At 40.1% G+C, this 16034-nt stretch overlaps 1 protein-coding gene across 1 annotated transcript in view; it reads right to left on the minus strand.

Annotated features, from left to right (window-relative positions):
- The window catches only part of LOC142311129 (uncharacterized), a 237355-nt gene that overhangs the window by 34601 nt on the left and 186720 nt on the right, over positions 1–16034 (minus strand). Inside the window, exons 28-32 of the mRNA XM_075349272.1 lie at positions 14908–14943; positions 10874–10927; positions 10099–10152; positions 6576–6602; positions 3402–3455 (exon numbers count right to left, since the gene is read on the minus strand). Coding sequence (XP_075205387.1) covers positions 3402–3455; positions 6576–6602; positions 10099–10152; positions 10874–10927; positions 14908–14943 — 225 coding nt within the window. The remainder of the gene's footprint in view (positions 1–3401; positions 3456–6575; positions 6603–10098; positions 10153–10873; positions 10928–14907; positions 14944–16034) is intronic.

Raw genomic sequence — 16034 nt, forward strand, 5'->3', positions numbered from 1 at the left:
AAACATTGCTAGAATCAGGGTCTCTGCCTCTACATTATACTGCTCTCAGATTACATAGCAAAAACCTGGTGACAGATTCTCTTTAACACAATTTTTTTAAGCAACTCCTTTAGGTTCTAGTGAATAACAGTGTCAGTGATTAAATTTGTTTTGCAATAGGACTTAGGCCAGCTTTGTAATTAGTTAGTTAGTCTGGAAATTATTGCATAGCTTCCAAATATTCTTATTTCCTTTCAGCTCTCGTCCATTGACATCGAGTACTGTTTATCGGAGTTCATTTTAATAAAGGTTAAATTAAATAGTAAGAGTAATTATTAATTTTATATTGCTTGCAATTAAAAATTATAGTTTTCATTACTGACTGAATTTTCTAATAGCCTAAAATATTGTTGACATAAAGGCCTACTGCTTATTGACAGGCCTACTTCTTGGATTGCAATTAGCCCCCTGGGTAGTAATGACCAACCGTACCATTGACTTTTATAGTCATGTGATGTTTATATGGACCTGAGGTAAAATACTGACCAAATACTGAACAAGGTAATGTGGCTAAGGCCTGAGTTACACTTGCAAATGATTTGCGCGTAACTAGTGCGAGGCTCGCATCACATCACCCGGTATGGCATGCCGCTCTCCGGACAGGAGCGGGGTAGCTGTATGCATTTCTATGTAGCTGACCTACTCCTGTTCAGAGAATAGCAGGCTGTGCCGAGTGACGTGATGCGAGACTCATCCAAGAAACATGTGAGTCACTCGCAAGTGTGACTCAGGCCTTAGCTACATTCACATGTTCAGTATTTTGTCAGTATTTTATCTCAGTATTTGTAAGCCAAAATTAGGAGTGGGTAAGAAATGCAGGAGTGGTGACGTGTTTCTATTATACTTTTCCTCTGATTGTCCCCTAGTTTTGACTTACAAATACTGAGGTAAAATATTGACCAAATACTGAATGTGTGAACGTGGCCTTAGGGTATGTGCACACGACATCTTATCAGGAGAATTCTGACTGGAACTCGCCTGAAAAGCACTCAATACATGTGCAGAGCAATAACCAAACCATTTGCTGTACATACATGTATGTTCCTTTTTGTTTAACTTTTTATTCGCTTCAGGCTTTGAAAAAGTATTCTCAGTCAATTCTTCAGATGGCTTCCACTTCAGGAAACCACCACTATCTTATATAGATAATAAAGAAGAAAAAAAGCCATCACAAAAATGACAAAAAAAGACACTTCATGAAAAATACAGCTAGTGTTTTCCTGAAACCTCTTATGCTTCAAAAACGATAGGTTTTTCAACTGCCACTTCTAGAAACTTTTTTTAAGGAGTTTTTGGAGAAGTTTTTCTTTTTTTTAGGCAATTTTGAAGGGTTTTGGAAGAGTTTATTTTCTCAAGTGTTCCTTGTAGTCTTTATATTTGACAGTATCTACTTTTGAGAAGTTTGGTTTACGATCCATTTCAAATAAGTGACATACACTTTCTCTTTTTAAAGGATTTTGCGAAGGATTAACTCCAAATTAATCTAAAAAAAAACCTGTTCGACCATTGCATTAAACTATATGCAGACAAAGTATTTTTAGATTATTTTTTTTCTTTGTTGTTCATATGTGGAGTTTTTTGAGCATTTTTTTCCCAATTTAGGTCATGACTGGTGATGAGTGAACCCATGGATATTTGGGTTTGCCAAACCAGTACGGACTAAAAAAAATCAGGTTCCGCAGCCGAACTTGACCATGAACAACAAACCCCATACAAGTCAATGTGGACGAGAAGTTCTGGGCTGTAAAATGGCCATAGTAAGCTCTAAGGGGCTATGTATGGAAGTGATACACAATCCAACAATTCGGCAGCACTTTCACTGAGAGCAGTGGCACAGCACGGGTGTGATTTCTGCTGAACTGAGTGACATCACCTGCTCACAGCCAGGTTCTCCTGCTGCTGTCAGTGTTACCGGGAGCCTGCAGAGAGTGAACATGTTTTCCCTTTCTAAAGGCTCCAGGTGTAGCAGAGCTGAGGATTATCGTGAGACTTCTTATGGATTTGCAAGGGTGTTTGGGGGGTTAATAAAGGTGTGAGAGAGAGTATATTTTATTTCAAATATAGGATTTTTTCAGTGTTTTTGTTTTATTTATTTGCAATTACAGGATTAGTAATGGGGATGTCTCATAGATACCTCCCATTACTAATCTAGGGCTTGATGGCAGCTGGCTTTTTTTGAAAATTCACAGCTGTTATTAATTAACCCCTTATATTACCCGACTGCCATTGCACCAGGGCAATTGGAATGACCTGGGTAAAGCACCAGGGTTGGCACATCTAGTGTAATGTGCCAATCCTGGGCAGCTGCGGGCTGGTATTTTCAGGCTGGGGGGGGCCAAAATCCATTTATATTACTCGACTGCCATTGTACCAGGGCAATTGGGATGAGCTGGGTAAAGCACCAGGGTTGGTACATCTAATGTAATGTGCCAATCCTGTGCAGCTGCGTGCTAGTATTTTTAGGCTGGGAGGGGCAAAATCCATGGCTCTCCGCAATCTGATAATACCAACCCCCATCTGTCTGCTTTATTATGGCTGGATATAAAAAATGAGGGGGACCCTACATCTTTGGTTCCCCTCTATTTTGATATCCAGCCATGGTAAAACTAACAGGTGGGGGCTGCAGCCTTGTGCTGTTATTTTACTCCCACTGGCTATAAAAATATAGCGGGAACCTACATCATTTTTTTAAATGATTTATTTATTTCTTTTTACACTATACAGCACATTGATTGCAACCGATCACAGATGTGGACACAGGCTGGTGTGGGGGGGGTGGGGGGGGGTGGTGTATAGCAGTCTGCAATCAATGACAGACACCGACACAGAGGGTGGGCAGAAGAAGCAGTGAATATTGATGAACCTTAATATGAGGGCCCTGAAAAGAGTCTGACTGCAGTGTGATCCTCCAGGAAACATGGTATAGCTTAGCCCACATCATTTTTTTTATGTCAATTTCCCTGGCCAATCACAGCCATACCAATACTAAACGTGTGCACACACCCTACTTAATGCCCAGGTTAGTAACTGAACATTAGATTGTTAAGGTGTCTTTGTGGCTATTTTTTTATTGAAAACTTGAATTAGTGGGCACAGTAATAAAACAATTTGTTCTTAGTGCAGTTTACTGATAGCAATAATTGCTTGTCCCAGTAGATTTGTCAACAGGTATAAATGACTAAGCACACTGAGAAGTTATTATCCCAGTTTGGAGAAAGAGTTCTAAGGGCAATGCACATAGTCCAAGCGATCATTAGTATTTGGCACACAGGAAAAAGACTGGATTTATAGAACCTATGATAAAGTCAAGTAAATTCAGGGACACATTTGCAATGTTAATATCCACATAACACTCTGGTCACCTTTTCTCCCCTTTCTCCGGGGTCTCCTTTCTCTCCTCGAGGACCAGGAAAACCCTGAAACAATATACAAATTGACCTTGTCTAACTGTATGCACTGGATACATTGCAGGGAACTAAAAGGGTTCTCCATAAACAACATATCACTTATCTACGGGATAGATGATAAATGTATGAGCTCTGACGGGCCACTTGCTAAAACCTCTAGTGATCCTGTGAATGAGTGATCTCAATTCCCTTTGAAAATGGAGTGGTAGTGAGCATGTGCGATCACTATCCTATACAGTCAATTGGTCACAAACATTTGCGGATTATAATAAAGCCACCTTGGCTACCGTCTGGTACCCAAAACTTTGGGGGTGCCAATGTGCTCTGAGAATACTCAGACTGAAAAGCCTAGGGCCTGGGTAAATTTGATCTGAGCCTGGTCACAAAAGCTAACCACCACTTAATTCACACAGGAGACTTGGGCCTACGATTCTCTGAACTGATGGGACATCCCAATAGCCAAACTCCCAGTGATCATACATTTATCCACTGGCGGACATATCGCCGGTTCAGCCGGTGCAGTGAACAGGGGCCCAAAGGTTCAGGGGGCTCTTGCTCGCCGGTCAGTGATGAGGGAAATCTGACCTGTTGTCCAGAGCTCCAGGCTGCCCTGGTCAGATCGCCCTCATCACACGTTGCATGCCGGGCATGGAGCAATCCTACAGCTCAGCACCATCAGTGCAGGCAACGGAACGCAGGAATCTCTCCTCTGTTTACTGCCCGACATTTTCTCTGTGTGTGTCATTTCAAAAGTTCCTGCACAGCTGGCAGGAGAAGAAGCGTCACAGCAGGGGGCTTCACGGAAAGAAGCAGTGGTAGGGGCCCCTAGGAGAATAGCATTGGTGCAGCCAGGGCCCGTACAAGAGAAGAAGCAGCTCGGCGGGGGGCCCGTACGGAGGTGCCTGAGGAGGGAGAGGTCAGTGATGACTAATAACCTGAGGAGGGGACAATGAGGAGGGGAGGTTGATGGTGACTAATATTGGGGGTGTAGTGATGTATATGGGGGTGTAGTGATGTATATGGGGGTGTAGTGATGTCGTTTTACAGGTGCAGTATATAGGGGTGTAGTGGTGTAGTTTATTACAGGTGTAGTATATAGTGGTGTAGTGATGTAGTATATAGGAGTGTAGTTTGTTACAGGTGTAGTATATGGGGGGGTGTAGTAATGTAGTATATTACAGGTGTATTTTTTTATATTATAGTACAGTTGGAATAAATCTGTGAATTTACACATTATTTGATGCATGCCACTCTCAGATATGCTGGCTTACCTTTCTTTTTGCTTGTTATATTAGAGTTGTAGTATATAGTGGTGTAGTGATCTATATAGGGGTATAGTATATGGGTGTGTAGTGGTGTAGTTTGTTACAGGTGTAGTATATGGGGGGTGTAGTGATGTAGTATATTACAGGTCTAGTATATGGGGGTATTGTAATGTAGTTTTACAGGTGTAGTATATGGGGATGTAGTATATTACAGGTGTAGTATATGGGGGGTGTAGTGATTTAGTAGAAGGAGGGCCGAGGTACAATTTCTTGCACGGGGGCCCCAAGCTGTCAGTGTCCGCCACTGCATTTATCAAGTATACTATGGATTCGTGAGACATGCTGTTTATGGACAGACTCTCTAACAATACTTGATTGAACATAATATATACTTAAAGAGTAACTGTGGTTTTCATTTTTATTTAACAATCAATAATACACATGATAGTACGCTACTTTGTAATATATTTTATCAGAGAAATCTGCTCCTCCTGGACTGATCATTCATTTTCAAAATTTTTAATTTACAGGTAAAATCTTTATTCATTTATCTATTTATGAAGACAGATTGTTCCATTACTGTCAAGGGGTATGAAATGACAGAATAGGGACTCCAAGGCTGGCCCTCAGACTTGAGACTCTATGCTGTCCTATATCTCAGAGGTAGACTTGATGGTAACCAGGTCTGAGCCCCAGCGTGACCCTGACTCCTGTCCAAGCCCTCATCTTACTCCCCCTCTCCCTCATCCTTGGGGCAGGCCAGAAACACAGTAACAAAACCCCACAAAAACAACACTGACAAGGGAGAACGAAAACTCATACACACTGCACTCAAACACAAAGGAGAGACAATACGTGTACAGGGGAATAAAGAAAAAAATAAAGCTAAATAAAGGCACAACAAGGAAACTTCCACACAACTCATAGTAGCAACTACAGATCACCACAAACTGGATCCCCACAAAGACCGGAATCGCTGGAGCTATGCTGAAGCTATTATTGGCTCTGAGCAGCAAGATCCAGAATCTTATATAGGAAGGAGACGGCTGTGATTGGTAATAAGCAGCATGAGCTTCTAGCAGAGTTCCCCAGATCAGCAAGAATTAACTCCTGCAGGACTGAGGAACAGAGCAAATGAAACAGCCGACGCCCAGCTCTGGCTGAACAATTAGGAGACGTCAGATTGTCTGACAGGCTCTGCGGTGTAAACAGAGCCTGACACCGCTGTGACAGCTGAGTCTGGAACTGAGTATCGCATGACAATTAGTAGGATAGGAGATGGAAGTTGGTAATGATAAGATTCTATGTTAATATGAGAAAGAGGAGCTCTGGCTCTAGCTCCTCCCTCTTTTTTTCTCCCTTATACGTAGAATCTAATCAGTAGTAATTGCTATTCCCTATCTCAGTAATGTAATCATTTATCTTCAGTGAAAACAGTTTTTACCCATGAATTAATAATTTTGAGAATGAAAGATCAGTCCAAGTGGAGAAAGAAACAGATTTCTCTAATAAGATATATTGCAAAGTAGCTTTTTTTACATGTTTACTATTGGCGAGTGCTATTATATATAATTAAAACAACGGTTACCCTTTAATCTTCATTTTGGTACCATATGCTTTCTTGTTGTTACTGTGCAAATATCTTAGGCCATCAAGCTAAGCCTGGCTATTCTCAAAATATCACAATCCTGTCCAAACAAATATTAGAATATATTAAACCTGTGCATTTACTTTACTATACAGTAAAAGAAAAGAAAAAAGATGAAACAGGAAAACAAAATAATAAAAATATGAAAGTGAAATGTTTTGTGGTGTGTTCTTACAGCATGCACAACATACAGCATGTTTCATCCATATAACTTACATCTAAACCAGGCTCCCCATCTTTGCCCTGTAGGAAAGATTGGTACACTTGTGATTAATGACTGCATGACCTTTAGCACTGCACGTGCATATACTGTATGTATCCATTTCTACTAACATCTACCTTATCTTCAGTCTAGTATTGTTCCCGATATGTAGCTATTTCTGGCTTGGTTTTTTCCAGTGAAACAGACAAGCAGGAAATAATCCTATGTACAATTTCCACACGCTGTATATACTATACCCACATGTATGTACATAAAGACATTCCAGTATGAGCATATGCTATTAGCGCATTTGAACTGCATATATATTAGTAGTGTTTTCCCATCAGAAAAAAAACCTTTTATACCCTCTAAAAATATCTAGATGCCACAGAGGCAAGGTCTTTTTATGAACAAGAAAGGAAATCTGATGCATATGAGTGGCTCCTGCTTTGGCTTAAAGGGGTTGTCCACTACTAGGACTATCCCTTCTTATTCCTCATTTCCCAAAGTAAATAATAAAACCTATACTCACCTCCAATACCTGCACCATTCTTGCGGTGCCAGGGCTCACGTGAGGTTGTAATGTCTTGCCCAAATTAGTTCGGGCTTCTCTCTCCCCTCCTTCAGCCCAAACGAACAATCAACAGGAAGTGAGAGTAGCTGCAGCGCTCCTTTCCTGTTGATTGATTTGTTTGGACAGAAGAAGGGGAGAGAGAAGTCAGCGCTGATTGGATGGAGGGCTTGTGTGAAGTCATAACCCCATGTGAGCCCCAGCACCGCTATCTCGTACACCACTGGAATAGCGCCGATACAGAAGGTGAGTATAGGCTTTATTATGTAACCTGGGGAAACGTGGAATCAGAATACTTTGTCCTAGTAGTGGACAACCCCATTAACTGGTACATCTATGTATCACATGTACACTCATATATTTCAAAGACTAACTCACATGTCTTTTAATCTAAACTTTAGAGAGGACCTGTCATTCGCCATTACTATGTAACTATTTTATCTGTTCTCCTGAATCTGGAGTTGTTTTCTTGCTCTTGTGCCTTTCTATTCTTGACATAGGACCCTTTCTTTCCAGTATGTAAATTTAGTCTAGGTAGCCAAAGGATTGTGGACGCAGTTTTATGAGGATCAGACAACTTTGACTAACAAAACCAGATTTGTATAAAGGGAAAAGGGAGCCATATCTCCAGAATGGAAAGGCACTGGAATAAAACAAAAATAAAGCAAAAACACTAGTGCATGCCCCCATTATCTCCCACCTAGACTACTGCAACCTCCGGCTTTGTGGCCTCCTTTCTAACACTCTTGCACCCCTTCAATCTATCCTAAATTCTGCAGTCAGATTAATCCATCTCTCCCCTCGCTATTCCCTGGCCTCGCCACTCTGCCAATCACTTCACTGGCTTTCCACTGCCCAAAAACTCCAGTTCAAAACACTAACCATGACATACAAAGCCATCCACAACCTGTCTCCTCCATACATCTGTGACCTAGTCTGCTGGTACCTACCTGCACGCAACTTCAGCTCCTCAGAAGATCTTTCTCTACTCCTCTCTTATCTCCTCTTCCCACAATCGCATACAACATTTCTCCCGCGCCTCTCCCATACTCTGGAACACTGTACCCCAACATATCAGACTCTCACATACCGCGGAAAGCTTCAAAAGGAACCTGAAGCTCCACCTCTTCCAACAAGCCTACAACCTACAATAACCCTCAGACCAGTACACCTCTGACAACCAACTCTATCCTCACCTACTGTACCCTCACCCATCCCCTGTAGACTATGAGCCCTCGCAGGCAAGGTGCTCTCTCAACTACAACAACTTGGCACCGGAATACCGACCAAGAATGAAGTGAATCGATACAATTTACTATGAAATCTTATTTTATTTTCAATAAATTCATTTAATTGACAATATCAAACAAGAGAGCCACCTGGGGGGCACATGGTTCCAGAATTTAAATATCCTTCCTATCCTTCATAACATATGTTATTGAAATATCACACAGACCAGTGACATATACCATATATTACACCATCCTGCTACTACAGTGTGACACAAACTGGGACAAAAAGGTCTATTTTCATCCAGGGCAATGATATATGGCCTCAGGTCACAATTATATGGCTGGATCGGCTCTCCTATTACTTGTGAAGCACAAGCTAACATATTATATAGTACTAGCCGATACCGCCATCCTATATGCCATGCCACCTTCCATCACCCTTGGTGAATAATCCCATCATGTCACACTCATTTAGCAACAGAAAATCCATCATCCGGCTGGGCGATTATAACACTGTCCATGTGAAATAACACAGTGAACCAATGCCGCTAATTATAGAATAATTAACATCAAAAAGGCAGAAAGTACTTACATTGTGCAATAGATTATCTGGCCATGCGTCCCTCCACCCCTGACGTACGTTTCGCCACACGCTTTATCAAAAGGGGGCGCCCCCTTTTGATAAAGCGTGTGGCGAAACGTACGTCAGGGGTGGAGGGACACATGGCCAGATAATCTATTGCACAATGTAAGTACTTTCTGCCTTTTTGATGTTAATTATTCTATAATTAGCGCCATTGGTTCGCTGTGTTATTTCATATGGACAGTGTTATAATCGCCCAGCCGGATGATGGATTTTCTGTTGCTAAATGAGTATGACATGATGGGATTATTCACCAAGGGTGATGGAAGGTGGCATAGCATATAGGATGGCGGTATCGGCTAGTACTATATAATATGTTAGCTTGTGCTTCACAAGTAATAGGAGAGCCGATCCAGCCATATAATTGTGACCTGAGGCCATATATCATTGCCCTGGATGAAAATAGACCTTTTTGTCCCAGTTTGTGTCACACTGTAGTAGCAGGATGGTGTAATATATGGTATATGTCACTGGTCTGTGTGATATTTCAATAACATATGTTATAAAGGATAGGAAGGATATTTAAATTCTGGAACAATGTGCCCCCCAGGTGGCTCTCTTGTTTGATATTGTCAATTAAATTAATTTATTGAAAATAAAATAAGATTTCATAGTAAATTGTATCGATTCACTTCATTCTTAGTCGGTATTCCGGTGCCAAGTTGTTGTAGTTCAGTTTAACTGAAGTGTGTATAGGGATTGGACTTAGGTAACTAAAAGGTGCTCTCTCATCCTGTAAAAGTTTATTTTTGTATTGTTCATGATTATTGTACTTGTTTTTTATGTACACCCTTTTGACTTGTAAAGCACCATGGAATAAATGGCGCTATAATAATAAATAATAAAAATAATAATAATAAAAAAATAACAATGTCATACTCGGGAGAACATGAGGATTTACACGAGGTAAAATAATTACATAATGTTGGTAAATGACAAGTCCTTTTTAAATGTATGTTTGCCTTTTTAATTCACTTTGAATCTAGACCCTGAGTTGCTTCTACTGTCTCCACCTTAGCATCCTCACTGTCTACACTTCAGTATTGACTAAACTAATACGAAATACTGGAATTTAAGCATTAATGACTCACAGGTAGACCATATGGTCCTCTAGGTCCTGGATCACCAACACCACCTTTTTCTCCCTGAAAAAAAAAATAACATTCATAATATTGCTCCCACGTTTATGATTGTGAATGACCTGTAAGTGTAAAACATGAGAACGTTTAATAAGGATTCTGGTAGGACCTTATTTCACAAAGATGAATGATATTTGCATCTTTCTAGTCCTTATTAGAGATGAGCAAACCCGAACTTTAAAGTTTGGGTGCTTTATGTATGCTGACTAGAGATGAGCGAACCTGAGGTTTGATGTTCAGTGTTCATACCAAATAATGCTGGAGTGGTGCTTGTAATCTAGTGTCCCTATCCCAGGTCTTTTACACACCCTCCGCTATCTTCACCTCTTACGGTTCCATCTTGTGAATGCGACTTCTAATTGTCTGGAAGTCAGAAGTTATGTCATATGTCATAAGGTGTCAATGCAAGTCTATGAGAGCCAGCATGAGGTCACAACGAGGCTCTCTTTGATGTGTATTGAAGAGTGACCTTCAGTTTGCTCCATGAAACATGGATAGATCCAGCAGGTCACCAACTGCTGGAGGCTGATGTGAGCGGCGGTGATAAAAAAGTGAAGATACCGGAGGGTGAGTATATGAGTAGGGGCAGGGAAATTAGATTAAAAGCACCACTCTAACAGTGAAAGAAACCCAAAACACTGCAGTGGTGCTTTAACAAAGCTATATAATACATCATTTTTCAATGCTGATGTGACTTTTGTGATATAGTGTAAAATGGACTACTTACCCTGTCACCTTTCGGACCTGCAGGACCAGGTGGACCAAGTGGTCCATCTGTGCCCTAAAAAAAAATGTAAAAAGCACAGTAAACTCATTTGTGGATCAGAACACTGATACTGGTGGAGCAGTTCCCTCTTTGTTCATTGGCAGCACAGGAAGTAGAAAGACTGAGAAAGAAATCTAGTTAGAAGATAATCATGCAGCGGAGGCATATAGAAGGGCAAACAATGAAGAATACATGAAACAAGACAAGGCACAAACAAGAACATAAACTGATGGTGCTTTTTTGGAATAAACAGTTTCTGGCAAATTTCTATTCTCTAAATTAAAGGAAATCTGTCAGCAGGTTTTTGCTATTTAATCTGAGAAAAGTATAATGTTGGGACTCAGAGCCGGATTCCAGTGATGAATCACTTACTACACTGTGTGCTTTATTTTCAATACAATCAGTGTTTTAGCAGCATGAGATTATCAATGCTGGACTGTGTTGAATGTGATGCAGTCCAGCTGATCTGTGTTACCCCTCCCTACTAATCATTGGCAGCTTGCTGACAATTGACAGTGTACACAGGAAGCTGACAATCAGTGGTGTTGGAGGGGTTATACAAAGTTCAGCATTCTGAGTACTGCTACATCTGCAGCATGGAAAACAGGCATTCTAACAAAACTACACCAAGCAGTGCAGTAAGTGATACATCGCTGTCTGCCTCTACATCATGCAGCTCTCCGATTCCATAGCAAAAATCTGCTGACAGATTAAATTTAAGTACAATTTCAGGTGTATAGACCAGAGATCATTTTGGAACTTGGCATTCAGAGCCAGTGAAGAGAAAGACGCATGCCTGTATAAGAGAAGATCATGCTTGAAGAATTGAATAATAAAAGATAAGTAGGAGACGGAGGCCATTCAAAGTGTTTTCTAAATGAAGCTTGTAACACATCTAGTTATTAGACAGTAAACCTGTTTATATGGACAATTTAGTTTCCTGAGCATTATAGAGGTCGACTACTGAAATGTATTTCTCTGCACAGTATTTGTAACGTCTTGCTTATAAGTTATGGGCTCTTCATAAGCTTGGTGGAAAAAGATGGATATGTTCTTGTAATAAGCAATGGATATATATATATATATATATATAAAAGCCACTTCTACATAAATAATTCTCAAACTATGTATGGGTGGTTTCGCTGCTCTGACAGTGGATACACACTGTCCAGGATTTTTCATATGTTATATACAGTGCCTTGCGAAAGTATTCGTCCCTCTTGAATTTTTCAATCTTTTCCCACATTTCAGGCTTCATACATAAAGATAAAAATGTTAATGTTATGGTGAAGAATCAACAACAAGTGGGACACAATGGTGAAGTTGAACGAAATTTATTGCTTATTTTAAATTTTTGTAAAAAATAACAAACTGAAAATTGGGGCGTGCAATATTATTCAGCCCCTTTACTTTCAGTGCAGCAAACTCACTCCAGAAGTTCATTGAGGATCTCTGAATGATCCAATGTTGTCCTAAATGACTGATGATGATAAATATAAGACACCTGTGTGTAATCAAGTCTCCGTATAAATGCACCTGCTCTGTGATAGTCTCAGTGTTCTGTTTAAAGTGCAGATAGCATCATGAAGACCAAGGAACACAACAGGCAGGTCTGTGATACTGTTGTGAAGAAGTTTAAAGCCAGATTTGGTTGCAAAAAGATTTTCAAAACTTTAAACATCCCAAAAAGCATTGTGCAAGTGATCATATTGGAATGGAAGGAGTATCATACCACTGCAAATCTACCAAGACCCGGCCATCCATCCAAACTTTCATCTCAAACAAGAAGACTGACAGAGATGCAGCCAAGAGGCCCATGATCACTCTGGATGAACTGCAGAGATCTACAGCTGAGGTGGGAGAGTCTGTCCATAGGACAACAATCAGTCATACACTGCACAAATCTGGCCTTTATGGAAGACTGGCAAGGAGAAAGCCATTTCTCAAAGATATCCATAAAAAGTGTTGTTTAAAGTTTGCCACAAGCCACCTGGGAGACACACCAAACATGTGGAAGAAGGTGGTCTGGTCAGATGAAACCAAAATTGAACTATTTGGGCACAATGCCAAACGATATGTTTGGCGTAAAAGTAACACAGCTCATCACCCTGAACACACCATCCCCATTGTCAAACATGGTGGTGGCAGAATCATGGTTTTGGGCCTGCTTTTCTTCAGCAGGGACGGGGAAGATGGTTAAAATTGATGGGAAGATGGATGGAGCCAAATACAGGACCATTCTTGAAGAAAACCTGTTGGAGTCTGCAAAAGACCTGAGACTGGGACGGAGATTTATCTTCCAACAAGACAATGATCCCAAACATAAAGCAAAATCTACAATGGAATGGTTCCCAAATAACCGTATCCAGGTGTTAGAATGGCTAAATCACAGTCCAGACCTGAACCCAATCGAGAATCTGTGGAAAGAGTTGACAACTGCTGTTCACAAACGCTCTCCATCCAACTTCACTCAGCTCGAGCTATTTGCAAGGGAAGAATGGGCAAGAATTTCAGTCTCTCGATGTGCAAAACTGATAGAGACATACCCCAAGCGACTTGCAGCTGTAATCGCAGCAAAAGGTGGCGCTACAAAGTATTAACTTAAAGAGGCCGAATAATATTGCACGCCCCAATTTTAAGTTTTTTAATTTTACAAAAATCTAAAATAAGCAATAAATATCGTTCACCTTCACAACTGTGTCCCACTTGTTGATTCTTCACCATAACATCAAACTTTTTATCTTTATGTTTGAAGCCTGAAATGTGGGAAAAGGTTGAAAAATTCAAGGGGCCGAATACTTTTGCAAGACTAGTTTATTTACCAAAGCTTGCCAACTTAATCCATTAAATTGGAAGTTAAATGATTTTTTTTTACTTATCCTGTCACTAATCCCCTAATTACTACTTTTCTAACCAGTATTACTTTATTTTGTTTTTCCTGTCTAGTTGAAATTTCATAGTATTCTTCTGCTTGATAGGTGTAGGAGACCCGAAGAGAATTACATGCTTTTATTTTCTCTGAAGGGGTCCCTACCTTAGTTGCCAAAACTGCCTGCCTAAACTGTACCACTGAATTTCTTCACGGGGAAGGCAGAATCTCCTATCACAGCTACCGATGATGATTGGGCAACTCCTGTTACACAGCTATAATGAAGGTGACGACAGTTCAGCCTCCTGATTGTAAATATATATATATATATATATATATATATATTCAGTCAGGAGGCTGAACTGTCGTCACCTTCATTATGTCTGTGTAACAGGAGCTGCCCAATCATCATCGGTAACTGAGATATATACTGTATATCTGTGTAACTCTATGGGCAGAGATGGTACTAGCTCTAGTTGCTCATGTGCTGATGTATCATGAGATTTATAGTTGAGTATATTAAAATAACATGTAGGGTGGAGTATGGGAATCAAGATAGAGTGAGATGAGAAGAAACGGGCCAATATTCAGGGAAGTGAGAACACCATGTATAAATTAAGTTTGATAGACAATCAAGGGGTGTAGATATGAAAAAAAATAAGCATTACTGTTTCTTTTAGTCCTTCACATAACTTTTTGAGAATTAGGACTAAAATGGCACAAAAGTATTTTGAACAGTGACAGTCTTTGACTTTTTTTTTAATAAAGCTGTGATTAATAAAACAGCTTTTCAATGGTTTATGTGCAGAGTCCTCCATCTCCGCCATGAGAACGTATATCTAAGCGATGTAGTAGATTTTATTGTTACCTTTCACATCATTCATAGTTTTTGATTATAATCAATATTTTTTAAATAGTTCACTATCTTGGGAATTTTATTGAATGATTCCTTTAACTGGTACTTTCCAATAAACTGATTCATCAACAAATTCAGGCCTTTCCATATAGTTCTGAGTTTACGTTACAGTATCTTGAAATGTGTTAATCCTTTTCTAATGATCCCTATCCTTGGGTATTTTTCAGTGTTGTATATTGCTGAACAGGTGAAAAGACACAAAACACTCACCCTGGGTCCTAGCTTTCCGTCTAAGCCAGATGCTCCCTGTATGATTAGGTGGAGGTACAGACGATGGGTATAACATAGGTGACAAGAACGTGAGATTAGTGGGTAATGAGCACATGGAGTAAGAACAACACAATACAAGTGGCCACACAGACTATGGAATGGCTGGGGGATTTCCACTCATTTTTGTAAAGTGCTAAAAGACAATGTACCTGATCCCTGTAGTATTAGAGGTTAGATTAATTGACACATACAGAGTTTTCATGGTGGTAAAAATGATTTTACACATACAAGTATCAGAATCAAAATAGGCACGTCCCTCAATATTTTAGCAATGCTTTCTTTCCATGTATGGCCTATTAAATTCTTTAACATTTTAATCATGTTATACAAAAATCATTACAAAGTACAGTCCCTGACAGAAGTTCTGTCGCTTAGCCATGTTATGTAAATAAAAGCTTATAACATGAATTTAAATTCATCCATTGGTTTCATAAATTACTCTTTTGAAAGCTGAAACCCTCCCAAATTTGGTTTAAGTTTTGAAAATAAAGTTGCTGAAATATTGATCATTTAATGAACCCAGAAAGGTCAGATTTTGGCAAGACAAAAGTTTTGTTGCCTTGTCATATAATGCACCCAATCCTAGTTTACATGGTAAGTGGGTGTGTATAAAAAGAAACACAGCACCCCAGACCTTCAGTTGAACTGCAACTTGACCTCTGACAACATACCAAAAATCCACCCTGCGACCAAAGCCTTAAATTATGAAGAGGCTAAAGACCAGATCCACTGCAGAGGTGGCTGGCACCTTTAATGTGTCTCAGCGTCAAGTACAGAGAATTAAAAAAAGATTTGAAGAGACTGAAGATGTTTTTGACAAGCCCTGGTCCGGCAGGCGTTGCAAGACAACTGCTCAGGAGGAACGTTTGTTGGTTAGAAAATCCAAAGCCAGCCCCTCTTCCACTGCAGCAGAGCTCCAAAAGGCCTGGTCACTTCAAGTCCCTGTGTCAACTAGAACAGTTTATAGGATTCTGTCTTCAAATGGCCTCCATGGTCGAATCAGTGCCCAGAAGCCAGTACTAAACAAGAGACAATTAAAAAACCATGTGGCATTTGCCAAGTCCCAC

The sequence above is a fragment of the Anomaloglossus baeobatrachus genome, chromosome 1, assembly GCF_048569485.1.
Source record: "Anomaloglossus baeobatrachus isolate aAnoBae1 chromosome 1, aAnoBae1.hap1, whole genome shotgun sequence".
Taxonomy (NCBI): Eukaryota; Metazoa; Chordata; class Amphibia; order Anura; family Aromobatidae; genus Anomaloglossus; species Anomaloglossus baeobatrachus.